At 37.4% G+C, this 26,935-nt stretch overlaps 1 protein-coding gene and 1 long non-coding RNA gene across 5 annotated transcripts in view; one reads left to right on the top strand and one right to left on the bottom strand.

The window, feature by feature from the left end:
• The window catches only part of LOC112143164 (protein argonaute-3), a 28,636-nt gene extending 2,639 nt beyond the window's left edge, over positions 1 to 25,997 (top strand). Inside the window, exons 2-19 of one of the 4 annotated variants that reach the window (XM_024266934.2) lie at positions 8,566 to 8,737; positions 8,976 to 9,096; positions 9,201 to 9,409; positions 10,052 to 10,188; positions 11,643 to 11,777; positions 11,878 to 11,965; positions 12,513 to 12,660; positions 12,822 to 12,941; positions 14,750 to 14,872; positions 15,435 to 15,568; positions 15,891 to 16,075; positions 16,357 to 16,516; positions 17,680 to 17,770; positions 17,873 to 18,067; positions 18,979 to 19,113; positions 20,814 to 20,915; positions 22,864 to 23,063; positions 23,157 to 25,997. In XM_024266934.2, coding sequence (XP_024122702.1) covers positions 8,566 to 8,737; positions 8,976 to 9,096; positions 9,201 to 9,409; positions 10,052 to 10,188; positions 11,643 to 11,777; positions 11,878 to 11,965; positions 12,513 to 12,660; positions 12,822 to 12,941; positions 14,750 to 14,872; positions 15,435 to 15,568; positions 15,891 to 16,075; positions 16,357 to 16,516; positions 17,680 to 17,770; positions 17,873 to 18,067; positions 18,979 to 19,113; positions 20,814 to 20,915; positions 22,864 to 23,063; positions 23,157 to 23,265 — 2,564 coding nt within the window. In that variant the 3' untranslated portion in view covers positions 23,266 to 25,997. Of the gene's footprint in view, positions 1 to 8,565; positions 8,738 to 8,975; positions 9,097 to 9,200; positions 9,410 to 10,051; positions 10,189 to 11,642; positions 11,778 to 11,877; positions 11,966 to 12,512; positions 12,661 to 12,821; positions 12,942 to 14,749; positions 14,894 to 15,434; positions 15,569 to 15,890; positions 16,076 to 16,356; positions 16,517 to 17,679; positions 17,771 to 17,872; positions 18,774 to 18,978; positions 19,161 to 20,813; positions 20,916 to 22,863; positions 23,064 to 23,156 lie in introns of those variants that run through there. The other 3 variants (XM_024266933.2, XM_036216110.1, XM_036216109.1) reach the window with 3 other exon arrangements.
• On the bottom strand, positions 15,286 to 19,035 carry LOC118599873. Its single transcript, XR_004949413.1, has 2 exons — positions 18,900 to 19,035; positions 15,286 to 15,583 (listed from the first exon to the last, which is right to left on the bottom strand). It is a non-coding gene; the product is annotated as an uncharacterized LOC118599873 (long non-coding RNA).
• Positions 25,998 to 26,935: the final 938 nt, after the last annotated feature.

The following is a 26,935-nucleotide window of genomic DNA, read 5'->3' as shown; positions in this document are numbered from 1 at the left end:
CACCACCACCACCTGGAGACCCAGTCCCTCATCAGGATAACCACTGGCATATTGTTGTTGGTTTCTATGGTGAAAGCAGTTTAGCTCAGCTCCTTGGGCTCTTTTCAGAGGGCTTTATCCTGGTTTTTCGTTGTTCCAATCAAAGCGTACAAATGACAAATAACAAATGACCATCTTGAATTTCGTCATAACTGGTTTAAAAGCAAACTAATGCAGACTCTTTTAAAAATAACAAGTGTTAAAAGAATCAGAAAATCTCCTTATTCTATAAAGTAAACCATATTTTTTTTCTATTGTGAAATTGTTCCCAATGATCTTTTGATCATGATCATTTCATTTTTTTGCCAAAATCAAAAAGCTGTTGTCATTTTAAAGACATATTTAATGCACAGCTGCTCATTAGCAATAGAGTTCTGGTTTGTGGTAGGTACTGTGGACAGAGCTGAGAGCTTTGTTTGCGAGATCATAGCCTCCAGCTAACATTAGCTGTGCTAAAACAACGGCGAGCAATTTTGGATAAATCCAGTCATAGAGTTTTGAGCCAGAATCGGAGTTGGCTACATCATGGGTGTTTAATGTTCATCATTCCTCGGACACCTAAGCGCGAGCGGGCCAGGGTGCATGCAAGGGGAGAGGAGACTTTGGCACGCTCATTTCAGTAGCTGTCATTAGTCTGAGCATTTTTTAGCATCTGGTTTTCTCATCCACAATAGTGTTCATTGGACTAGGTCTTTACACCATCAATTACATAGAGATACTTTTTAAATAGTTTTTAACTGAAGTATTCTTAGGTTTTCTATTGCAAATTTTAAGGGTATATTCATTTGGTCCGCTTAAAGTGAACCAGTGTTTGTTTCCCTCCCAATAATTCCAAACAAATTTTCAGTCTGAATACACCCAAGTGGACCCTGGTCCAGGACCTGAAACCCCACTAGGACCAATCCTTCAAGGTGGTTTCGGTTAGTTTTCAATCGGACTGAGTTCCGGTTCGGTCTGAGTTTCCTCAGTCTGAATAGGCTCTGTGCTCGTTGTGGAACGATTGGACCAAAATTGGCCAACGTAGCCAGGATGCAAACAGAGTAGTAAGGAAGGCACAAACAAACATGAAGCAGCGATGAGTTACAGCAACTAATTGAAATTTGGTTTGATGAATACAGTTTCATTAAACTACTTTCATTGTGATACACATTGCTTCTCTCACTGTTTTCCAGACACTCTGTATGTCATAAATACTTATCAGCATTTCTTCAACGCAACTGTCTTGCAGCCTGCCTCCAACATACCAAAAAGTAAAGTGTTGTACCTGACGTCATTGTAGAGGTCTAAAATTGGTCCGCAAAAAATGAAGTTTGAATAAATGAACTATCCTGACAAGGAGTGCAAAACTAAGGACTTTCATTATTCCTTGTGTTGTTTTGCCCCAGCCTCATAATTCCGGGCCAATAACTGAAGTGATCTTTAGTCACTCGGTTTTGTTTACAAGCCTTGGCCGCTAGACGAGAGAACAAATGCAAGGTTCAGGACTTGATCCAGACCAAATTAAAGGGACTCTGTCAAGACCAACAGATTTTTTTTCAGTGTGAATAGATCCTACGATACAAGATGCTCTTTTTTTCTTTTTTCAAAAGAAAATTCTAAATGTTGTTAAAAACTATATAAATTATATTCCATACTGACCTTAATTTTTTTTTTTTTTTAGACTAATGCCAAAATATTGTTACACTATTTGCCTTATTACAGGCTTTATATGGACTATTAAAATGTATTCCAGTACAATGCAAATACTTGGAGAGTTTGCCTACTTTTTACATTCACTTCTAACTCCTAATGTACTGTTGGTTGTGATGTGTCACAGCATTTTTAAGGCACACCAGCTCAGCAAAGCAAAGCCACTCTTCTTTTCCATCCCCCTCTCTTTCCTCTGATTTTCCTTTTCCTGGGTTCTGTTTTTTTGGGTGAAGGGGCTCAATTTTGGGGGAGATGGACAAGAGGAGGGGGCCAGATAAGGAAAGTCTGTATTTCATTTAGAGGCTTGCTGTAGTTTGTATGTTTTTGGGAAGAGTTTGCATTTCCACAGATCGGCACCAACTATATGTATTCATATTTTTTAAAGGATTAAACAGTAAAAAAATCTTTTTTTTTTTCAGTTTTTTTCTTAGCTGTGGAAATTAAAAATAAAATATGAATAAAATGTTTAAATAAAACCACAAATAGAGTATCTAATAAGATTAGATAGTGAATTGAACATAGTTTTGTTTTCTGGTTTCTTTTAGGTCTTGAATTGTTTTTCTGATCTGGCCCTCTTGACCCTTATAGAAATGTTTAAGGTACTCTTGTGAGGAGTCTGAGTTGACACAGACTTCTGCTTTCATTTGGTCTCAGTTTATGTTCTGATGAGACTTGACAGAGTTCTACTGCTGCCCAGTTCAACATAGAATGTCAACACCGGCTGGCTCCTGTCAGCTATCACACTCATTCTGGACTTTGTCTCAGTACTCTTACCCTGTATTTGTGGAATCATCTGTTCAGAAGACTCATTTCTTTGAGTACTTACAATAGACTACACACTATTATGGATCATGCGTCCCTTTTCTTATGCTAATTAAACACATCTTCTTTAGTAAGAATACAAATCTGACTCTGTAAAGAGTCCCTCTAAATTCCCCACCCTCTTCACTTATAGAATTATGAAGTCACATGTCCTCCTTTACTTCTGGCCATGTTTGTCTTGAAAGGGTTTTCAGCATTTTTACTTGGTGTTGTTTTGACCCTCAGTGCCATGTCAATATGTCATTTAGGTGCTTTGCTTCTGTTTATATTAAGTTATCAAAGAGTGCTGCTTTGATTGCCAGACATAATGCTCACGTTTGAGAGAAACCCCATATAAACGTCTTACTACGTGCGTCTTACATCAGCCTTTCCACGCCAGCTTTACGTTTGTCCGTGTGTTTCTTCCTCTGTGACTGACGCTATTGTGCCAGGCCACAGAGCACTTGCCCACAACTCGGGCATCTCTGGATTAGAACTACAACAGCTGTATTGTGTGTGTGTGTGCATGTATGTGGGTTTGTGTGGTCATGTGTGCACACGTAAGCAGCATGGCCGTTTTGCATTAACTGGATGATGGCCAAGCTGCTCACCGTTCAGCCTCTCTGGCTACCAGCCCTCTGTGTACAGTGTGGCTACGTTGTGTTGCAAAGTAGCCAAGTGGAACGAGTTCACATTCCTGAGATGTTTCTGCAAAAAATATTTATATGGGAAGAAAGGCATTTAAATTATTGGTGTGTTTATGTAAGTGTATTTGAATTATTTATGCCATGCAGGTCTCTGTTATACAGTATAGGCTGGGTACTTAGTTTCTTGACAACAATCTTCAGATTTTTCTGCAAATTCTGATATGACAAAGCATTATAATCACTAATTTTGCATTAGTAACTGCATTAGTATTTAATCGTGACTTATGATTAATAAAGAAGGTTTTGTGATTTCAACATGGATTATTTTTATGTGCGTGAATACAACCTTCATTAAAAAAAATGATGAAAAAAAGTTTTTGTTATAAAAACAGAAGACTTGCTCCAATCATCTTTTAATGTTTAAGTATTCCCAGCTAGTGCTGCCACAAACAATTATTTTAATAGTCGGCTAATCAGTAATTATTTTTTCCGATTAGTCGACTAATCGAGTCATCCGCAAAGTGGATATAAAGCACACATCTTAACCATCATTAGGTTTAAACTAACTAAAAAAAGACAATTAAGATTAAACTTTTAATGAATCTTGTAGCCTGTGTCCTTCATTAGGTTCTGGTATTAAAACAAGATAAAATCAAATGAGGTTGGCAACTGAAACAAGGAACTATTTTTCACAAAAAATGAAGTTTTGGTCTCACTATAAAAAATTGAATTTTTTTTGGTGCTTAACGCTAACAACTTTGTTCATATTTACTACAATGTGACTCCATATAATATAAAGTAATGATATAGCGACTATTTAATTAGTCGTTATCTATTTTAATTCGATTAGTCGACTAATCGTGGCAGCCCTATTCTCAGTGGACTTTTAATTATGATTTTGCTTTTTTTTTTGTTACCAAAATACCAAAAGTTGTTAGTGTTTTCTAGGACATAGTTTCAAGTAATTTGTTAGAACCGTTGGTGTAAAGTTAGCCTGTCCCTACTTTTGGGAGCTCAGTGTTTATCCTCCTCACATTAGTTTACAGCCCCTCACACCCCCAACCTGATATTACTGCTGCAACAAAAATAGCAAGCAATATTGGAGCTATTCAGCCGTACATTTTTGAGCAAGATGCCAGCTCAGACGAGGAAAATGAAGACGTACACAGATCTATATAGCCCACCCATCATATTTTCTACTTTACGAATACACTCCATTTCAAATGACTTTTTTTCCCCATTTACCCTTGATTCACAACAAAAGGAATGAAAAAATACTTAGAAATGCAATTTTAGGCTGAATTTTCATCCATCAGAAAAATACCACAAAAACACATTAAAAGCACCCTATATACAGTCTGTGTATGCTATATATATATATATATATATATATATATATATATATATATATATATTATCATCACCATCATCATCAGTGTTGGTCTTTAAGGAAGAAAATGAATAAAAATGGGTAGTTGAATAATAATTTGAAGACTATGGAAGGTGGATAGACATCCTTGCTTTGTGTATTTGTAGTAGCATGGCAACAGTCGAGTTTATGTCACACGAGGCGTTGGCAGGTTACACAAGTACGTAAGAATGTACAGAAAGTAAGAGTTCAATAGAAGGTAGGCAAACATGGTTCATTATTCAATAACTGCATGTGTTTCCTCTGGTTGCATCACATTGCTGGAAGGAGTAGGTAACTTAATTTAAACAGATTGTAATTTTGGGTTTGAAGAACACACATCCCCTAGTTTGGCTGTGAAACTTTCCCTTCAGAGTTTCTGTCACTCCTGCCTCTGTGAATAAGCGCATGTGTTTTTTTTCTGATGGTGAATGAAGATGGAGGGGAAGTGATGTGGTGCTGAATCATTGTGGCCCAGGTTAGCTATTCATAATATACCATGAAACACATCTGTTTTTATATTCTTGCAAGATTTTTTTTGAAGATCTCAGTTAATTGTCTCCCTTGTGTTTTAATGATGCTCGGTCCCATCTGTGTTCACAGGCAGCAGTAATCATCACACATGAATGCTCTGATTACAGTGAATTTCTAAAGTTGCATTCTTTGGAAATGGCCTCTGTTTAGAGGATTCTATTTCAAAGACAAAAATGCATGATTGAATATTTTTCTCATAGTCTTTACTCCTTTGTTGCTCTGAGAAACTTAAGTTTTAGTGATTAGAGATGACGTTTCAACTAAATATCACAGTGATGAGGTTTTTTGTAAATTATTTTTACATTTTGTTAGAGGAACAGAAGAAGTAGTCTTCACTTTCGAAGTGTGGTGACTTTTAATGATGATGTGAACTTCTGTGGTTTGTCGTTGGACTTTTGAGGGATGTTGAGTAATTTGTTTTAAATGCAACAGTTGTCTCATAAGTATCTGGTAGAGAGTGTTGCCTTGTTTGACAGAATGTTAAAAATGTTAATTCCCTGTAGCTTCCTGTTTTACATCAGATGGTGTGGCTGTACGATACCACAGCTACAAATTACTTTGTGTCTGCGCAGTTTTCTTACTGAAACAAAACTGTTTGGCACTAGTGGGTAGATCGCGTGTATTTAGGAACTTTCCCTCTGTCTGCCTCTTTTTATTTGTGTGTGGATTACTCGTGCTGCTACTTTAAGTCATCCGCTGCCAACTTCAGAGGCTGGGTGCTCCAGAGTTTAGCTGTGGCAGCTTGTGACTCACTTTGAATGAAGGCCAGTTTAGAGACGGATGACTTTTACAAAGCACAAACCCTTTCCAGTCTTTTATCCAACCACTCCCTGCTGTCCTGGCCCAACTTGTTAATTTATCCAGAAAAATGGAAAAATTAATCTCAGTAAGAGGAGCTGCTTAAGTTTTAAAGACGTGACTTGAAGAGGTAGATTATTTTTTAATGTGGGCGACTTTTGGGATAAGTTTGTTTATTGCTTTTGTGTGGTAGTTACCTCTTATGTTTTACACACACAAAAACCCTTAGGAAAATACCTTAACCAAATTACTTTGTGAATTAATGAGACAGAAATTCCAGCGTGTTTTCTCTTTGTCATCATTTTATTGAAGTGGGCCGTTTCAAATAAGAGCCCTCATTACCTAAAGCCAAGTAAGTTTTTACTACTCAATTGTAAATAAACAAGCTGACTTCTTGGCTCTTACCTCAAGCTTTGTTTTTTTTTTTCTCTCTCTCTTTTGGGTGGGGGGAAATTTTACGAACTTCCCTTCTTTCAACCACTTCTTCGCCCACTCATGCGGGTCTATGAGTCAAGTTTCTGATGAATCACACATGCTTGGTTCTATTTTATCAATGTTACATTAAGGGCAAATCCGTGGAGCATCAGGGCTGTGGAAAGAAAGAACATTTGAATTAAAAGGGCTCAGTGGTTTAAGGGGGAGGCATAAAACAATGATAATGAATGAGTCACACACTTTTTTTTTTTCTTGGTTATATACATACCACCCAACAATGTCTGAATTCACCATAAATATCATATCTGTAATCCAGAAAAACGCAAACAAGTCAACATGATGGTGTCTCAGAAAAAATGTGAAAACTTGATAAATGTTAAAAAATATTTCTAGAACAAAGTGACTTATCTTAATTGTTATTAAGCATCTCCTTGATTTTTGTCCAACTGAACACACAAAGCACAAACCGGGACATTAGAAAAGTAAATGATCAGCATCTTAAATGATTTTAATCATAGTAATTTCTAAAGTAGGGCAGCTATTACCATCTTAAATTGATCTCACTTCTACTTTCAAGTGCTTTGTTGTTCCAGATACTCTAAAAGTAAAAGAAGATACCTCATTAAGGCAAATTGTAATGATTAAAATCATTGGCATATTTTGCATGATTGTAGTAATTGTGCATTGACAAGTACTGCTTTTGAAACTGTTGTTTGAAGTTTCTACGAATTTATGAATTATGTAAAAGGGAAATGTTACTTTTCTCCCTACCGTCATCACATTTTAATTTGAAAAGTTCCATTTTTTTGGACTCAATTTTCCCTCCATCCTGATTTAACTGTAAAGTTTGTCTTTTTTTACAGTCTGACTATAATGCCTCGTTTGCCTTGATCCCTTAGTTTACTCTGAATCTTTAGAATTTGTTAGTTTTTCTGATTAGTTTAGAGATTTACTGAGGAATTGCTGATGTTCCTCCTCCTAAACTTTCTGTCAATTGTTTAAATTATGACTTGAGAATTAGCTAGATATTAATGCATTTTTTCCAAAGGTAAAATTGTAAAATACATCTTATTTAATTATCAAAGCATTGCGTATAGCTGAAGAAAAAAAAAAACATTAAACTTTGCAACTGTAACTCGTAAACAAGTTGCTTTTACCCAAGCAAATTAATTGTGCTTTTCTTTTGGTAATTTAGGAAATATTTAGGTGGAAAACAAAAGTAAGACTGTACTACGCATTTGCTTTTTTGATAATTAATTAAATACTGGCAGTATTTTTAATCTATACAAGTATTGTCAAATAAAGTATTGATATATTTTACTGTATCAATATTTTCTTACACCTCTATTTTTAACGCTTGTATGTGAACGTTTGATTTCCATTGTTGATTCTATTGGCTTTGACTTTATTATTTTAAGTTATATCTTTTCATTTTCTTCTTGGAGAATATAGAAAATCTTTACCACAACAATTTTATTCTAGTTGTAGTCATTTTTAGCAGCAAAAGAAAACAGAAAATTTTACTTCATAGGATGTTTATCCTGCATGTTCACTTAAGTCGTAGTTTTGTCACAGTTGAACTTCTCTTTTTACAGATTATCAGTTTTTCCTGAAAGAGAATTCAATATATTTCCTTGATTAAACCCACTTATTTTTATGCTTACAAAATAATTGTAAACATTTGAAAATAATGCTAAATATAAAACTATTTACAATTGCATTTTTTTTAGTTATGTTGAATCTGGATTAATAAAACAAAACACATTTTTTGTTCAAATATATGTTCAATACAAATATGCTGTATTATGTGTGTGTTGTGGATCAAGTATGTTGCTTTTGCATTTGAAATGTCATCATCGGATGTCTTTTATCTTGGCATTTCCCTCAAACACAAAACCTCATCTTGACATTTTAAGATCCTATTTGTTTTTCAATTAACAGTCAACTCTTGTTTGTCTGGTTATACATTTTCTGTAAACCACTGGTGACATGTGAAAAAAAATCCATACATCTTTATTTAAATGTAATCTCTTGCCCTTGTTTGAAAAGAGATTTTATTTATATCAGTGTTTTTAGTTTTGTTTATAACAATAATAATTTTGTTGAAGTTAATGCTCTTGGAAGCTGAATCTTTAAGCTGTTGAACACTGTGTTTCAATAACTTTGAGATCCTCACAAAGCTTTATTTTCCTTTCCCTGTTGTTGCTGTTTTAGGAGCCGTTGGGCCCCAGGCCCTGTTCTCCATGCCGCAGCGGCCTGGCTATGGCACCATGGGGAAGCCAATCAAGCTGCTGGCCAACTGCTTCCAGGTGGAGATCCCAAAGATGGATGTCTACCTCTACGAGGTAGACATCAAGCCTGACAAGTGCCCACGACGAGTCAACAGGTTAGATGGAAACATCATGAGCTTCCAAGTATTAATATTGCATACAACAACAGTACTGATGTGTGGTTAGTATTTTGTTAACTTTAGGTAATTGCAGAGGATTCCCCAAAGACAAATTAATACACCTTTAGAGGGCTTCTGGTTCACAATGACTTGTTCTGTAATTTACAGCTCAGTAGTAAACGGTTTTTAACATTTTGCCAAAAACACTGAAAATCTGTGTCTCCGTGCCGTGCAGGGAGGTGGTTGATTCCATGGTGCAGCACTTCAAGGTGACAATCTTTGGAGATCGGAGGCCAGTCTACGATGGAAAGAAGAGTCTGTACACAGCCAACCCACTGCCTGTGGCACCCACGGGGGTGAGCTGGAAACAAACCTTAAAAAAAAAAATCTCTGTTGCACACAGTGAACGGAAACCAGTGCAGACGCAGTGATTCATCTGTAATCTTCTCTATCATCACAGGTGGACCTTGATGTCACTCTTCCAGGTGAAGGAGGGAAAGATCGGCCCTTCAAAGTTTCCATCAAGTTTGTGTCTCTGGTCAGTTGGCACATGCTTCACGAGGTGCTGACCGGACGGAGCATGCCTGAGCCGCTTGAGCTGGACAAACCCATCAGCACCAACCCCGTTCACGCTGTGGATGTGGTCCTGCGACACCTGCCATCCATGAAGTGAGCCGTCCCAAAAGTTCATTTGGGTTGTCTTCAACTGCTTTGATAGTGGATAATAGTGTGGAATAACGGACATACTTAAGGAAATAGCTTGTAAATTCTCATAGATTTTTATATTTTAACATTATCAGTTAAAGGGATAAAACTGAAGAACAATATGTGTTGTTATAGTAACACCATTATCACCTCTCTGATGCAAACGGAAATGAAAACACCTCTTTTCACAAAACATCGCTCCTCTCAATCGATATCACTTTCCTAAGGCTCACCAAAAGACACAAACACAATATATCTGAAGCTGTAATGAAAAACATCTTTTTTTTCCCCAGCGCGTTATTAAAAGGTGCTTTTTATCAACAGCTTTCATTTAGCTTCTCTCACAGGTGCTGGAGGCTTGGTATTACACTTACATCCTGACTGCCAGTCTGGGATTCACATAAAAAAAAATACAAGGTGGAGAGTAAAAAGCAGTCAACGGTTGCTGGCGATGTCACCACCTTTTCATTATACTGTTGTCTTAAGTGACCAAAAATAACCTTAAATAAACACATTTTTTCTATTTTTTTTAATGGGCTAGTATCCTTTTTTCCTTAAATATTTCATTTACTTTTCACTAATAAAACGTATTTTCTTGTCATTCAGATACACTCCAGTGGGTCGCTCCTTCTTCTCAGCTCCAGAGGGCTATGACCATCCCCTGGGAGGTGGGAGGGAGGTGTGGTTCGGTTTCCATCAGTCTGTGCGTCCTGCTATGTGGAAGATGATGCTGAACATTGATGGTGAGATGCACCTTCTTTATTTTTGTCTGAAGTTTTCATTTTTAATGCCAAAGCCGCTACCGCACAAAACAGAATGACTAAAAATAAAACTGTCCTCATTCTCCATCTTTCTTTCTCACACGACCAACTTTCAGAGTTTTGCCTGGAATTATTATTTTTTTTATTTGAAAACAGGAGAATCGATTTGTCATGTGCTGACTTGCAAAAATGGATTTCACTAGTCCTCCTTTTAGAGCTAGGGAAATTACTTTTTAATAATTCAAGACATTCTTTTGATGCCAAAGAACTTTTATGACAAAAATTTGATCCAATTTCTCCCCATATTTATTCTCTTAAATTATTTTGTGGCTGCATTAAGCTTGAATGCTTTGCTAATGCAAAAGGATGGTCCTTTTTCTTTCTTTTTTTGTTTTTCTCGATAGAAATTATTTTTTAATTTAAAGAAATCAATAAAGATTAGAGACGAGTAGTAATTTATCTGCATGCACACAGCAATATATAGTTAGGAGGCAGGATCTCGGCTCCTGCATGAGAGACGAGGAGTGTGTGAGCGAAAAGCTGTTTGTTAAACGTATAGGAAGGGTGGGTTCTTGGCTGGATGAGAGCGGTTGCTGTGGAAACGAAAGGCATTGTGTGTGCCTCTGTGTATGAACGTCTGCCTCAGTGACTTAGATTTGTTGCTGTTGCTCGGGTCAGCAGAGTAGATGTGTGTTGCATTTCCATGAGATGGCTTTTGTTTTGGACCAAAAGTTTGGAGTCTGTGTTTCTGAGTCGAAGCCTCTCGGCCTTCTGATCTGTCCTTTGTCTTATTTTCCCGCTCTGACTGCTTTATAAGGCAGTTGATTTGCATGTTGTGGATCTAAAGTTTGGAAAAAAGCTGGGTATGGAATTGTATTGCATACTAGTTAAGAATATTTTCAGATTAAAACATATATATATGTATGTTTTTAAAAAAAATAAAAGTCCCACTTCGATGAAAATTGTGTTTTTTGGTATTTTTAACGTGTTTGTAACATTTTTTTAATAGATGGAGGACATGTATAAAGAAAACTTTGCTCATATTTGGATTTCTGAGTATTTCTTTATTTAATCGTTGAGAATGAAGAGCAGATGGAAAAATAACTTATTTGTGACGTAGAAAACAGTCTGGGCGAGTTACGAGCCCACAGATCCATGAAACGCCTTCGTTTTCCTCATTCGAGCTGGCATCCAGCTCAAAATTCATCAATATTTAAATAGTCCTAGAGTTAAGCTGCCCAGCTTTTTAAGTCTACATGTTAATTTGTTGGGCTAAATGTCTGAAAACTGTTGAAAATAATTGCTAACAGCTGGTTATTTTGCCAAGAATCACAGCCACAGGGCAGATTACCATGCAGAGAGGTATTTTTGTCTGGATTTAAGTGATGTGGAAGTTCTCCTATTTGTAGAAATGACTCAAACCTTTTATCTTGTAGTATCTGCCACCGCCTTTTACAAAGCCCAGCCAGTGATCCAGTTCATGTGTGAAGTGCTGGATATCCACAACATAGACGAGCAGCCTCGGCCTCTCACGGACTCTCACCGGGTCAAATTCACCAAAGAAATCAAAGGTAATTCTGTGGATTTTAGCCCCCACTCCCCACTCACAAGTCCTAAATATGTACAGACAAACACAAATCCCTAATTTTAACCATTTTGGTGCACCACCAGGTTTAAAGGTGGAAGTGACACACTGTGGAACCATGCGGAGAAAGTACCGTGTTTGCAACGTGACCCGGCGCCCTGCTAGCCATCAAACGTGAGTCAGACTCTGGGCCTGCAAAAAGCCGGGGGATGGGGGGTGTAGATGGGATAACCAAATCACCACCAAACACACCAGCCAATAGTGTCTGACTCATCTTACAGTCATACACAGTCGAGATGAGTCAAACTTTTCAGCTGTAACATATGGCTGACGCTTTTATTGTGATTCCAAGTGGAGTTGAATTTAGAAAAATATTCTAATTTTAATCTGCTTCATTTAGAGCTTGTGACTTTTGTTTTCCATCTGTTTGGCTCTGTTAGCTCTGTTAAATACATTTCTGTGCATCTATTTAAAATATAGCTTCAAATTAAAACTCACTAAAACTTTATTATCTTCAGTCAATGTAAAGTCTAATATTAATCATCAAAGGTCTTGGTTAAATGTAGACACATTTTAAAGAGTTTACATTATTTTGTGAATCTCATTTATATGAAGTAAAAAAAAAAGGTTTTGTATGCTTATCAAAAGTTATGTGTTTATATCTGTGACTTTTTTATATCAGTTTCCTGGAGTTTTATATATTTTTGGTTTTTTCTTCCAGGTTCCCTCTACAGTTGGAGAACGGTCAGACTGTAGAACGTACTGTTGCTCAGTACTTCAGGGAAAAGTACAACCTACAACTCAAGTATCCACACCTGCCCTGTCTACAAGTGGGCCAGGAGCAAAAGCACACCTACCTGCCTCTAGAGGTGAGAAAAAACAAGAGAAACTTCCTTTTTTTAATTTATTTTATTTTAAACCTTTTATACGTTTGTATTATTGTAAAGGTAAAATTAAAAAGGATGATTTCCCAGATTGTTAAAATATTTGTCTCCATTGTTTTTGATGAATTATTGTTAATTTGTTGTAGGTGTGCAACATTGTAGCCGGTCAACGGTGCATTAAGAAGCTGACAGATAATCAGACGTCCACTATGATTAAAGCCACAGCTCGCTCTGCACCCGACAGACAAGAGGAAATCAGCCGGCTGGTGAGTTTCAACCAAGAAATATTCAGTCATTGATACGCAAAGTTTAAAAAAAAATTACGGTTATAGAAGTCAGATATTCTGACTGGTTTTCTACTAGAGGGTGTAGGAAAAAATCAGCTTGTGATATATCGCAATACTTCATTTGGGGATACTTGTATTGATTTTAAAATGCTGACATGGCGATATTTACTTCATTATTTATGTGAGTCATTCAGTGTTTTACTTTTGTTTTAAAGTTATTTTTCTTAGAATCAAAAACTATTTTATTTTGAAAATCAGACAATGGTGACCGTTTCCTTTAAGAACAAATATATCTTAATTTACTAAAAGAAAAGTACAGTGAATTGCTTGGGTAAAAGCAAATTGTTTGAGATACAGTTGTTGTGCTTAATGTTGTGATCATTAAATAAACTAAATTTTACAATTTTATTACAATCAATTAATATACAGGAATATTTTTTTTCTAATTCATACCATTAAAAAATTTTGCTCTAACAGTTAAATCATTTTAAAGCAGCTTCTAGTTTTATACTTTTTATTTTATTATGTATACACACATTTTTACATACATGTTTGTTAATAAAGCTATTTTTTTCTTTGATGACAAATAGTTACTTTAAAGCTAACTTTTTTTGTTCTCTAAATATGATTTGAATGCAGATATAAAAAGTAAAAGTAGCATTTATTTAATATTTTTCCTTTAGTAGTCTGAAGACAAAATTGATTTTTTTTAGCATTCTTTATTTGAAGTATACATTTTTAATTGTTAAGTCAAACATTAAGAATGTAAGATTCTGACTTTCAGAGGAAAAGATGTTTTTCATTGACATTTTTTCTACTTTTTTCTTTTTATAGAAAAACTACTTTTTAAAAAAAAAATCTTTATTAAAAAAAAAATAAAAATAAATCTTAAAATATCAACCAATGGAACTTGTATAAATTTGTTTGAAAAAACAAACAAATTCCAACAACTGCTCAATTATTTACATTAACATATAGGAAAAATATAGAACAGACAAATATAGTTCACTATTAGCTGCAGCTGAACTGTTACTTTGCTGCATTTTGTTTTGTCAAATAGCCGTGTTTCTAATGGCCTTACTTTTCATTTGATGTTATTAGTGCAGAAATGTCTGTGTGCTTCTCTGCTGCATTTGGCAATTACAGTGCAGACCTGCCCAGGTCAACGCAATGCCACAGCAGTAATGGCTTCTGTGGTTGTGCTTCAAATGACTCCAGTGTATTATTTAGAGAGACTGAACTCTACCTGTTGCCACATCTCCATGTCTGTTCTCTATAAAGAAAAATAACTGGACCTGCTTAAAAAAAATAAAATGATGGAAATTACGTTTTTGTTTTTTCCTACGACTTTAGGTGAAATTTGTTGCACAAAAAGGATGAGAACTAAACAGTTATTAAGAACGACTTGACGAATTTTGCAATATGAAACTAATACTTAAAACTGGAGACAATTGCATTAAATTCACATATCATTAACTTTGTCAGTGCTGCTTAAAGTTTGCATGTCCTGAGCCTTATTTGCATTAACAAATGATGCACAACCTGTTTGATTCTGAAGTTCTCTGACTTTTAAATTGCTAAGCTGTCCAGCTGCAGGTTTTTCACCTTCTTATCAGCACAAATTTATAAACTAGAATCTAACCTGAAATTAAAATGAAACATATTAATTTAAACAAAGCTAAACCGCAAGTGAGTAAAGGAAACGTCTCTGCTTCCTTTCCTTTTTTGCATAGATTTTCCCTCCTTAGCCTTGTTTGTCTAAACTCCCCATCCATCTCTCCGTGCAGGTGCGCAGTGCCAACTACGAGGCAGACCCCTTTGTGCAGGAATTTCAGTTCCGAGTGCGCGACGAGATGGCCCACGTGACGGGGCGAGTGCTACCCGCCCCCATGCTGCAGTACGGCGGCAGGGTGAGCACAGAGCTCTTTATGGTACCCTTCTTTTAAATCACGCCCATTCTCTCCGTTTGTCTGTCATGCTCTCCCCTTCAGCACACTTTAATTCTCTGTCTCTGGGGAACTAAGTCAGTGGCTGTTGTGGTTTGTTCTTCATGATGTTGCTTTGTGTGTGCTCGAGTCTCAAATAAACCTTTTTTTTCTTTAAGTTATGGAGTATATTTTATATATTTTTGAGTTTTAATTGTTTTTTTTAATGCAGGAGAACAATTTGATTTAACTACAAACATTTAAGAAGTTACTAATTGAGTCTATCTGATGCAATAATATCAACATTTAAACATTTTTTTCTATTTTAAAACCTTTCGTTCGTCCACGCTTACCACTTCAAGTGATGTTTTCCTGCATGTTTCTTTGAGTGCATGCAGTTTTTTTTATTTTATTTTTGTTTGTTTCATGCTGTTTGTGTGACGTTGCATGCTTGCTTGTTCTGGCTGTGTTGACGTAAGTCTCTCAAACTTGAGTTTTTCTCCTCCCAATCAAAAGAACACGTGCTGAGACTTTAATGTTGTTCCAGAACCGCACCGTAGCCACTCCCAGCCATGGGGTGTGGGACATGAGGGGAAAGCAGTTCCACACCGGGGTGGAGATCAAGATGTGGGCCATTGCCTGCTTCGCCACACAGAGGCAGTGTCGGGAAGAAATTCTCAAGTGAGATCTGTTAACCTGATAAAGAAATAGAAAAAAAGTACAAATTTATACTGAAGGGGAAAATATTTTTGTCTACAAGAAGAATCTTTGTAGGAGAAGGAATGTTGTTCAAATCAAGCTGGATTTTCTGCTTCTCAAGCAGGTTTTGTCGCTCTTGAGCTCCAAAGTTTCCTCCACAGCATTCCGATCTCTACTATCTCAACACAGTTTTTTCTGCGTATTTGCCGCCGTGTTAAATCATTGGCCCCATATTTAACCTGTTCTATGTCTACAGAAGTTTTCCCCATTGATGGTTTTTCTACTGCTTCCCTTGATCATCCAGGGGTTTCACAGACCAGCTGCGTAAAATCTCAAAGGATGCTGGGATGCCCATCCAAGGCCAGCCCTGTTTCTGTAAATACGCCCAGGGTGCAGACAGCGTGGAGCCCATGTTCAGACATCTGAAGAACACATACGCTGGACTGCAGCTTATCATTGTCATCTTACCTGGAAAGACTCCTGTCTACGGTTAGAAATCTGATAAGAAAAGATATTCCAAACTGATAAACTTGCAATTCAGAGAGATCTGTAAATTGTATATTTAAGGTTGTTTTTTTTATTATTATTTTCATTTAAATCTCATTGAAAGAAATGCAAAAAGAGAAGATGACCCAATACATGAGAAATGATTTGAGACATTTAATTTAATCACTAAACACAAGATAAATGGTGTAAAAAGGATTTCCTGTGTATAGAAACATAGAATGAGGTCTGCCCTGTAGTTAAAATATATATTTAACCCCTCTTAGCGGAGGTAAAGCGTGTGGGAGACACTCTTCTTGGCATGGCCACCCAGTGCGTTCAGGTGAAGAACGTGGTGAAGACGTCCCCTCAGACCCTCTCCAACCTCTGCCTCAAGATCAATGTGAAGCTGGGAGGCATAAACAACATTCTGGTGCCTCACCAGCGGTGGGTTACAGTAGTCATTTAACAGTGTGTTAACCCTCTGGAACCGACCGGCGCTGTGCAGGTGTGAGATCACTGTGATAAAACTCAGTCTAAAATGAACTTCTGTATCTGATATTTTGTTTTTGGACAAAAGTGATCTATTATTCTAACAAATAAGGCAGAAGACGAACTTGAATCTGACGGCTGCAATGAGTGCAGCGTGCCCGCGGTGGTGGCGGAGCGAAACTGAACTTTCTGCTGTTAGAAATTCATCAAGGAGGACATCGATCATTATTTTATTTTGGGATGGGGTCGACATGAGCTTACTACAACAAAGACCACTGGCGTTGTCGAAAGTCACGGAAACCCTGCAGTTCTCCGTGCCTGCCGCTGTTACGAGAGGCGAGCAGTTCAGAGTGGACAGACATGCCCCCACCTGTGAGCCCACCTCAATTCCAGCTGGATCAAACTTCTCCCAAAAGCCTTTTTCTTTAATTATTTTTCACAAACACTATAAGGAAAATGATGAGAAAAAAGAGTTGTGAAAAAAAAGGAAAAATTAGAATTCCAGGAAAAAAATCTTGTTTTTTTTGGGCTTCCTGGTAGCTGAAGCACATGCAGACTGAAGTACTATCACTGTCTGTATAGCAACATAAGAAAGGTCACAACATGAAGCTGTGAGGTCACTCATGGTCCTCTATCAACAAAAACTGTTCATATTTATGGCCCAAAGGAATCTCAATTTCACCTGGAATTTTTATTGGTATTTTCATTAAAAAACATGTTGATTATTTTGTTGACGAAATTTGTTCTTGTTGCTTTTATGATATTACACCTAAAACTTTCATTCTGTTTTGTAAAAACAGTTCATTAAACAAAATGAATCCCATTTTTCCAGATGGAATTTTCTGTTCTTGCATGATTTTATGTCTAGTGTGTGAATACAACATGGAAAAATGACAAAAAAGGTAGTGTCACATAAATGAGGTTGTGCTGATTAAAATGTTGGTATATAAGCAAGCATGTAGTCTTTCAAATTGAAAATACAGAGGTTCATAAGGAGACAAAAACTGAGTTTTAGGCCCTAAGTTCCAGAGGGTTAAAACATTTGGTAACTAAAAGCTCAATCACAGGATCTAGCTCTTTTTTTTTTTCTCTAAACTCTGTGTTTTCTGTATATGTAGACCATCAGTGTTTCAGCAGCCAGTGATCTTTCTGGGGGCAGATGTCACACATCCACCAGCTGGGGATGGAAAAAAGCCTTCCATTGCAGCGGTTAGTTTCTTATATTTCACATTTAAACTCTTGCATTTGAATGAAAGTTTTGTCCTTTTTCTTCTTATAGCTCCCCATTATAAGTTTCATTTTTTTCTTCAGGTGGTTGGCAGCATGGACGCTCATCCCAGCAGATACTGTGCTACTGTGCGTGTCCAGAGACCCAGGCAGGAGGTCATCCAGGATCTGGCCTCTATGGTGCGCGAGCTGCTCATCCAGTTCTACAAGTCGACCCGCTACAAGCCGACCAGGATCATTTTCTACAGGGATGGAGTTTCAGAAGGCCAGTTCAGACAGGTCTGCTCCTCATGCGGTTTTACTGGGCAGCTGAACAATCTCTGGCTCTTCTCACAGAGCAGCGGTTGGACCGCGTTTGCCCGACAGCATCAGAAAAGGGTTTATTGCTCATCGCCTCTGGCTCTATTTATTAACTCTTTATTGTCAGTGCCAGAGTACGGCTTACACATGTGACAGTACAGATGGTGGCAGTGTTTACACCTTTAATTGCACAGCTCACACTCCTACCACCATTATCTTGAGTCCAGGGGTCGGTACTGTACTACTTTGGGGACTCTGGCACGGCCCGTCCAGTGTGCTGCGAGCAGGCCCTTTTTGGATCATAAATCATTCTTAAAACTACCTCTGTTATTACGCTCTTCTTGAGTAATGTTGTATTTTTCGTGTTGTTTTAGGCTTCCCACTTGTGGATCCGTAATTGGGATAAACCACAGATGTGTTCTTTGGTTGGTTTTGGATTGAAGGTTTTCAGAGTAAAACCGGTTTCTGTGGCTATTGTGTTTTTACTTTTGATCTGTTTTTTAAACAAAGATTAGCTGTGGTTTAAGTGTTCTGTTGCTTGAGGAATATCTGCCGGTAGGTCTGGCGGTTTCAGATATTTTTAAGGCTGATGGGAAATAAAACCAAATAAGTGGCCTTGGAAGAAGAACACAAGTTCGGAAGTGCTGAGCAGGATGCTACAGAAGTAAAAACGTAAAAAAATATGAAAGTGAGGTTTGAATATTTTCCGCCATTTGAGATGTTTATCATTCGTGTCATCAAATTGTGATTTGACGTAATATTTTCCATAAACTTCTTGATCTAAATGAAAGAATACAACAAAGTGACCAACCTTTTGTAACAAAGAGATTTTTGTCCAATGACATGTTTTTAAAAATCTCTTCAAGCAGAACTTCCTCCTTCTTCCTCAGGTGCTGTATTATGAGCTGCTGGCCATCCGTGAGGCCTGTATCAGTCTGGAGAAGGAGTACCAGCCAGGCATCACGTACATTGTTGTGCAAAAACGCCACCACACGCGCCTCTTCTGTGCCGATCGCAATGAGAGAGTAAGTCCACACTAAAACACAAACACTGACTACTGAGCCTTCTTCTGATAAACAGCCAAGCAGTGGTTTGGTTCCTATAGTGAAAAGGTTCTATTTTCTTTAGATGATAGAATGGCTGTAAATTGTGGATAAATGAAGAGAAAAAAAAAACAAAAAAACTTGTACAGACTAAAAGAAAACATTGTGGCCTTGAGAACAAGGCTGCTATGCATTTATTCTACAGCCACAGGAATATAAAAGTACTTAATAAGCACAGTCCATTCACCTATTCAAGGTAATTTCAACAATTAAGATTAACACAGTATGATGTTTAATCATTTTATTCTGTTTCAGTAAAGTTGGGTTTTTTTTAATGCTATTCTCTGGGGTTTGGTTTCACCATCAATTCCCAGAATCAATTAGATTCAGATTTTTTTCCATTCTTTGTTTTTTTGATCAACATAATTAAATTTGACTTCATTCAATTTTGAGTTTACATGGCTTACACATTTAGACACATTTGTTTAAAACATTAATAATATATCAGATAAAAGATTTTCATATTAATCTGATACAGTTCATATACTGTAAAATATATTAGTGAAAAGATAATGAGATTGTAGGATTGTAAATCAGTGAAAGTTCATAATAAACTTCATAATCCTAATTAAAACACTGACAACATTTTCATAGGGGGACTTTAAGATGACATTGTTAATGAATTCACTTTAATTTGTTTCTTTATTTTGTTAAAGAATGAAAAGATGCAAAGCATTTTTATTGTTCCTAAAGATCAGGTCACGCTGTAATGCAGCTTTTAATCAAATTAAAAAGAAAATAGTCAAGTTTAACAGAAACGGAGAAATCGGGTAAAAAAACAGATTTACTAAAGAGATGATCTACCATTTTAGCTGCATATGATTTTGGAAAGATGAAGAAACTTTTAATATTTAGAAACAATGTCGGCAAAGATTGTATTTGTAGTTTCATAAATGTCAGAATAAAAGGCAGATACAGCTATTGTAAGTTTGAAGATCCACTTTGAGCTTTTTTAAAAGCATTTTCAGTCATCTTTTAGTTATCATTCTGCTGAGAAGGGAACTTGTGACCCGCCCAGGTTATTTTCTAACAAATACACTCATTTTTAAAAGGCATGGTTGGATCTTAATTTTTCTTACATATGTCCTCCATCATCTGAAAACGCCACAAGAACAAGTTAAAAACTATTAAAAAAATTCTCTTTGTCTATTTTGGAGTGGATCTTGAAACAGACAAACTACTCACTGGTTGGCAAAAACAAAATTTTACTTCTTCTTTTGAAAAAGATCTTAAGTAATAGTGGGCTTAATAGTAGTGCACATGTGGACCAGTTGCCCTCTTAACCTGGGTAATTACTTCTGATTAAAACATTAGGGCACATCATGAACGGAAAGCTCTAGAGTGGCTCTCAAGGCCTCCTGAGTAAGAGCAACCTGGTAATGACCTTATTTTCTCCACGCACACTCCTGCTCAGTGTTATGCTCTCAGAGGCATTAGGATTTTAATTGGTTGTTTTGAAAAACACTGGGTGAATTCTGCTCAGTTTGCTCCATTAACTGTTTCTTTTCTTTCTAATTATATAAAAAAAAATGATTGTTTTAACATTTCTCTTCTCCCCTTGTTATTTTTTTGTATTTATTTGTGACATATTTCTTCACAAATGTCCTCTTTTCTGTCATCAGGTTGGGCGCAGTGGAAACATTCCTGCTGGTACCACTGTGGATACGGACATTACGCATCCTTATGAGTTTGACTTTTACCTCTGCAGCCACGCTGGAATACAGGTCAGAACAACCTCTTCTACTGAGCTCTGATTGCTGCTTTTTTCCACCACACTCTCCCATAGAAATCCTGATAACTGAGTAACTTTGCAGAGCTCCTGTGTGCTGGTTTGGACAAACACTGAATATGATTTAGGAACAAAGAGGTGTTTAGTGAGTCACCAAAAAACTCACCCCAGTACAGTTTAGATAAGCTAAGCTTGATTGAAATCAATTTTCAGTCTTTGTGTTAGGTAATGTTTAACACTTGTGTTTAAAATGTTAGCTATTTGAATTAAAATACAGCGGTCCCTCGTTAATCGCAGGAGTTGGGTTCTAAAGGCCTTAAAAATTGTGCTCTGTGAAACTTCTCGTTTTCACATTTATTTTCAAAAATTAACATTTTCAACCACAATTATTTTGATGAAATTATGTACATAAACAGTGGGAGAACGAATCGTAATCTAAATGCCCACCGCCGGTTTAAAAAAAAAAGAAGCGCACTAAAGCATCAGTCCACAAGCAAGATAAGAAGCTACAGCTTGGATCATAAATTTGGAAAAAGATTAATACAATGGGAAATAAACTGAGAAATTTGTCTTATTTTTTGACAAAGATTAAATTAAAAGGTCTTAACTTTAACTTGAAAAAAAACTCGTTTAAACTTGTTTAACGTACAAACCTTCGTTAAAAAAGTAAGTCCTGAATTGTAAAAATAAAACAAAAATCTGATTGAGGTTAAAGAAAATATGGTAAACTGAATGCATTCTGTACAGAGGAAATTGACTGACAATATTCTACAGCTACTGTTTAAAAATATTCAAAATTGCACAAGAAAATCTGCGAGACAGTGAGACGATGTAAGTTTTCTGTTCCATCAGATTCTAAATTTTATTTTTATTTTTTGGCTGCCATCTTGGGCTCCAATAGAAAGTGGCAAACGCTGACATCACATTGGTGTCATGATTTGATTGGCTGCATATCGATGTGCTCTTAGATCGACTAGTTGTTCTAGTGAGACAGAAAAGGCGAAGTTTCTCCATCGAATTTCCTGGCCTTCAAAATTTTGAAAACGATGAAGTATTTAAGATAAAAAAAAAATATTTCAAGACATAAAATGCTACTGCTTTGAAAATCGTGGATTGAAAGAAAATTCAAAAGTTTAAAAAATTCAAAATCTGATGGAACCAAAAACTTCCATATGAGACCATGAAAGATGAGCCACGATTTTAGCGAGGGACCAAGATGCATAAAAGGAAACGTAATAATTCAAAAAACACAATTTAAGCAAAACAAAAGTGGTTTGTTTTACTGGTTTGGTCCAAACTTCACAGAATACTGTGGTGTAAAATTATCAAACAATTTTGTCATAATTAGCGTTGTTGATTGATTTAAAAGAAAAAAATGTAATCGTGATTAATCACAATCTTTTACTAGGTACAATTTATACGACAATATGCGACTTTTGAACAAAAAAAAACACCAGAGAAAAATTTTCCTTCATATTTATTGTCTGAAATATTTGAATTTGTAAAGTGTTAAAAATCTGAAAAAATACCAAGAAATAAAGTTTGGGTTAGTGTCCGACGAAGTTTGCATTTTCAAAAATTAACACAGGCTGTAGAAGTCTGAACTGTCTGACACAAAGCGGAAGACGGTCACTGTTTTTAATCTGCGTTAATAAATAACAGGGTATTTTTGTAAAATGAATCGTGTATGTTAACGCGTAAACATTGCAGCCCTAGTCAGAATGTTTAAAGTTCAGATCTGTAAGGATTTTGTCTTTGTGTGTTAGTTTTAGCAATAAACGTAGTTTCAAACTAAGGGACGGTTACAGAACTCCAGTGTATTAACCATAATAAACAAACTTAGTTTTAAATGTTGTTTAGCAGTTGTGTTTCCTTCAAAACACATGTGTCATAACCCACAGGACAGTTTAATCCAAATGTGTTTTTGTATTTCTGACCCTCAGGGCACCAGTCGGCCCTCCCACTACCATGTACTGTGGGACGACAATTGTTTTACCGCTGATGAGTTCCAGCTGCTAACCTATCAGTTGTGCCACACCTATGTGCGCTGCACCCGCTCAGTCTCCATCCCCGCGCCCGCCTACTACGCTCACCTGGTGGCTTTCCGGGCCCGTTACCACCTGGTGGACAAAGAACATGACAGGTGAGGAGAGATGATGGGAGATTTAATATTTATGTGTGGTTTTCTGAAAGAAAGGTTGTTAATCTGTTGTGCGTCTCTTCTCTCCGCCTGCAGCGCTGAAGGCAGCCACGTGTCAGGTCAGAGTAACGGCCGGGACCCGCAGGCGCTGGCCAAAGCTGTTCAGATTCACCACGACACCCTGAGGACCATGTACTTCGCCTGAACCAACAGCTCTCTGCAGCCATTGCCCCCGCCGTGTGACACACAAACACACACTTTCAGACAAACACAACGCCTGGTTTGCCAGTCAAGGAGTCCTCGCAGGTGCATGTCCCACCCCCCCCACATGCCTAGTCAATCCGGACCTGACACTGTGCAGAAGAAAACAGGGAGGAGGGAGGGGAGGAGGCACCCCCACACTGGACTGAGGACCCAAACGCTGCTTTAAAAACAAACAAGACAAAAACTCAGCACTATTATGCAATATTAAACCAGCCAACTATTTTATTTCCACCCTTTTGAGGCCCCTTTAACGCCCCTCAGATCTGTTTCCTTTACTTGTGACCCAGTGGGTGTTTTTATTTTTATTTTTTTATTGTTTCTTCTTGTTACTTTTCCCCTCATTTGACAGTCTGTCCCAGCAGTTTGTTTTATTTTTCTTTTTATTTCCTTTTACTGCATCTGGTACCTCATGTCTGTTGGAGCAGCAGCACTTTTATATTCTGTCAGATATACTGTTTGATTTTATTTTTTAATTATTTTCCTCCCGGGGTCTGATAAGAGTTGTTAAGGCATTTGGAGTGTAGTTTCACAGACTGTAGGTCCTCCAACTTGCTATTTTTTTGGTCACTTTTCATGAATTGAATGTCTGAAGCCACGTGTTCTTTTGAACACACTGCCACCTGCTGGCTCAGACTTGTAAATGCTCCTTCAGTTTTAAAACGCATCCCATTTTTTTAGAGGGGTGCAGGTCAGTCACTCCTCACGTTTAAACAGTTCCTATTGGCTGATAAATCACTTGTAGCCACGTTTTAATTTTAAATAGAATTTGGATGTCTCTTCTTTATCAGGTCGGCCATTTTTACCTTTTTTTTGGCTATCAATTTTATTACTCAATCATGTGAGTCGATTTTAACATTGGCTGACGACACGCATTAATCCGACTATATGCTTTTCCCTTTTTCGTTTGAGATGATGAGTTAGGAGAGTCGGTGCCGAGGGTTTCCTTTAGTGCAATAAGTAGAATGAAGGGAAGAAGATTTTATGGGGTTTTTATGACTCTGAGAGTTACACATTTAATCTGGAAATGGGTGTATTGAAAAAGAGACACAAAAACCTCGTTTTCTGAGTTTACCATGGCTGTTAGGTTAGGCCAAAACGGTGCAACTTCAATTTAGATTTTATTTTAATTTAAATTCAAAAAGACGATGTTTAGTGGCCCCTTACTTTCAAATGTTGATCATCAGTTTACCAGTTTGGTAACTTTTCCTTCTAACAGTGGCAAAGTGGGGGACAAAGGCCATAAAGAGGTAGTATTCAAGTGCCTGGAAGAAAAGTTTTGCTGTCAAAATTGGTTCAACTTGTAAGAGATTTCATTTCAGTTGGTGATCTAAACGCATATTTCAGCTAATGCACTGCAAACGAGAAAGTTTCACCTGATGCCTCTTCTTCTTAACGATGGCCTGACCCTTTTTCAGCGCGTCTCCTTCAGATCGGCTTCTTTCTTCACGTCTGAACAGTTGCGTTCTCTCCGCTTTACGTTCACTAGATCTGCTGCTAAGCTACAAGGCGGGCGGGGTCCGTGGGCATGGAGCGTCTTTTTTTTTTTTTTTTTTTTGAAGCGAGTATCTCCTGCCCGTGTGACCATCTGCAAAAATCCCAGCTGAGGGAACCAATATTTTGCCGGCTGTTGGCGTAAAGTGTTTACGTGGATTGCGGTCACCACAAAGCCCTTTAGGCGTCGACCTGAAACTTGTTGAGTGTTTTTTTTCTTGTTTTTAAGGATATCTGCACTAAAAGAAGCATGTGTTTCCAGGCTGAACACAGGCATGGTGCTACTTTGAGTAAGAACTTGAGCCTCTACGTTTGAGACTCTGAGCATGGAGTTTAGTCAAAGGAGAAAATAAACAGTAAACCTCACTAACTGAAGGACAGGAGAAAGTAATTCTGCTAAGGTTCGTTCGTGCAAAGATTTCTGCTTTTGTTTTCGGTTAGATCGGCGTTTAGAGCTCGTGAATGGTACATTGGCAGACGATCCCTTGAGCAGTGAGGTGTAACATGAGCTTCTGCCTCTTGTACTGACAGCCTTCTGGTGTGGAGGCCAAGTGGATTTGAGCCTTTATTATGTCACTAGTATCTAAAAAGCCTTTTTAAAAAAAAAAGCCAGATTGAAAGTATATTTGTACATTTTAAATTATGTAATGCACACCACTTATTTTTGCTAACAAAAAAAAGTAGTCTAATTATTAATCTTAGTAATAAATGTATCGAGATAAGTAATGGTTTAAAAAAAATAACGAAGTTTTATTATTACAATGGACTGACTTGTTTCTGTGTCGCTGTAAAATGTGTAGTTTCTGTGTGAACAGTGGTGCAGTCGTCGAAACTAGTGACGTGTGTTTGGACTGTTATACTGTTATCGATGGGGATTTCAACCTTTGATGTACGGGAAAAAACTCTCAAGATGCTGAACGCTTCTTTCTCTTCTCTTTCGTAAGAAGATGGCGTTGCTATGAAAACCTTTTGAATTAAGTCTTCATTATTTTGTTTGACGTCACAACAGGAGACCAGGAGCAGAGCCGGTTGTTATGCCGACCTAAGACTCTTGAATGTTCTCGGTTTTCCTTCAATTGGTGCTGAGGCCTGCTCCTTTTTTCTTTTTTTTTTTCAAAGATGAGGTAGAGCGGAAACGACAAGTAGTTTTTGAAAGCTTCTGAGATCCATTTCAAAGGTTAAGGAATAATGCAACAACAGGCAGTAGTTCTCCATTCCTTTGTGTTAAATCCTGTGTGGATTTGCTTCAAATTGCAACCTTTTGTTGCGTTTTCTTTTCTGACTAGAGCCACTTTGTGAGCATACAAATCCAGAGAGTTTTCCTGCAGCGTGTCGAAGCCTGTAATCTTATTTTTGGTCCCAAACACTTCCTCCCCCATGCCAGAGGACTACATTCCATGGCTGTACAATCTTAACCTGCCTCTGAGGTGTTGGACAGGTTAAGACCTGGAGGATCATTATTTAGTGGGCGCTCTGATTCTTTCATGCATACATGTTTGGAGGATTTGAAGCTGATCAGGGGAATAGATTGAATATCTAGAGCTTTGCTGTCTGAAATGGATGTTTGAGTTACACGTGGGGTGGCGGCGGGGGGGCAGTTGAACACATGTTTACATAGCAGATGTGTTTGCCTGACACACATTTAAAATGTCATCAGCGTTGCTTTGCAAACACGAGCCGGTAGTGAGCTAACGTCCACATGAACGTAGGACCTGATGAAGTGAGCAGATGTGTTCGACAGGAACAGGAAGCTGTTTTTTAGGTTTCTCCGGAGAAAGTCTCAATTTTTATTGGAATGTTTTTTTCATTCGTCGACAACTGTATCTTTCAGTTTGGTTGCTCTCTTTATGGCGGAAGGTGGAGGGATAAGAAGTCCACAGAAAGTGCCTTTCCTCTCGATGGTGCTGTCAATAGAAAAGAGAAAACATAGGATCCCATCCAAACGCCATCTTTTTTTCTGTTCTCTTTAGGAATGACGGTGCAAACGTGCATTTCTTGCGTTCAGGTGGCAAGCATCCAAGTAGAACTCGATGCCAAGTATAAACGGATGGGGTGGAGGTGAAGTTCTCGCGGTGCGTCTTGGACCAACGGTGTTCTAGGTACAGTGGGTTTGAAAGGCG

This window comes from Oryzias melastigma, linkage group LG16, assembly GCF_002922805.2.
Source record: "Oryzias melastigma strain HK-1 linkage group LG16, ASM292280v2, whole genome shotgun sequence".
NCBI classification, from domain to species: Eukaryota; Metazoa; Chordata; class Actinopteri; order Beloniformes; family Adrianichthyidae; genus Oryzias; species Oryzias melastigma.
This window is presented reverse-complemented; position numbering and strand designations above follow the sequence as displayed.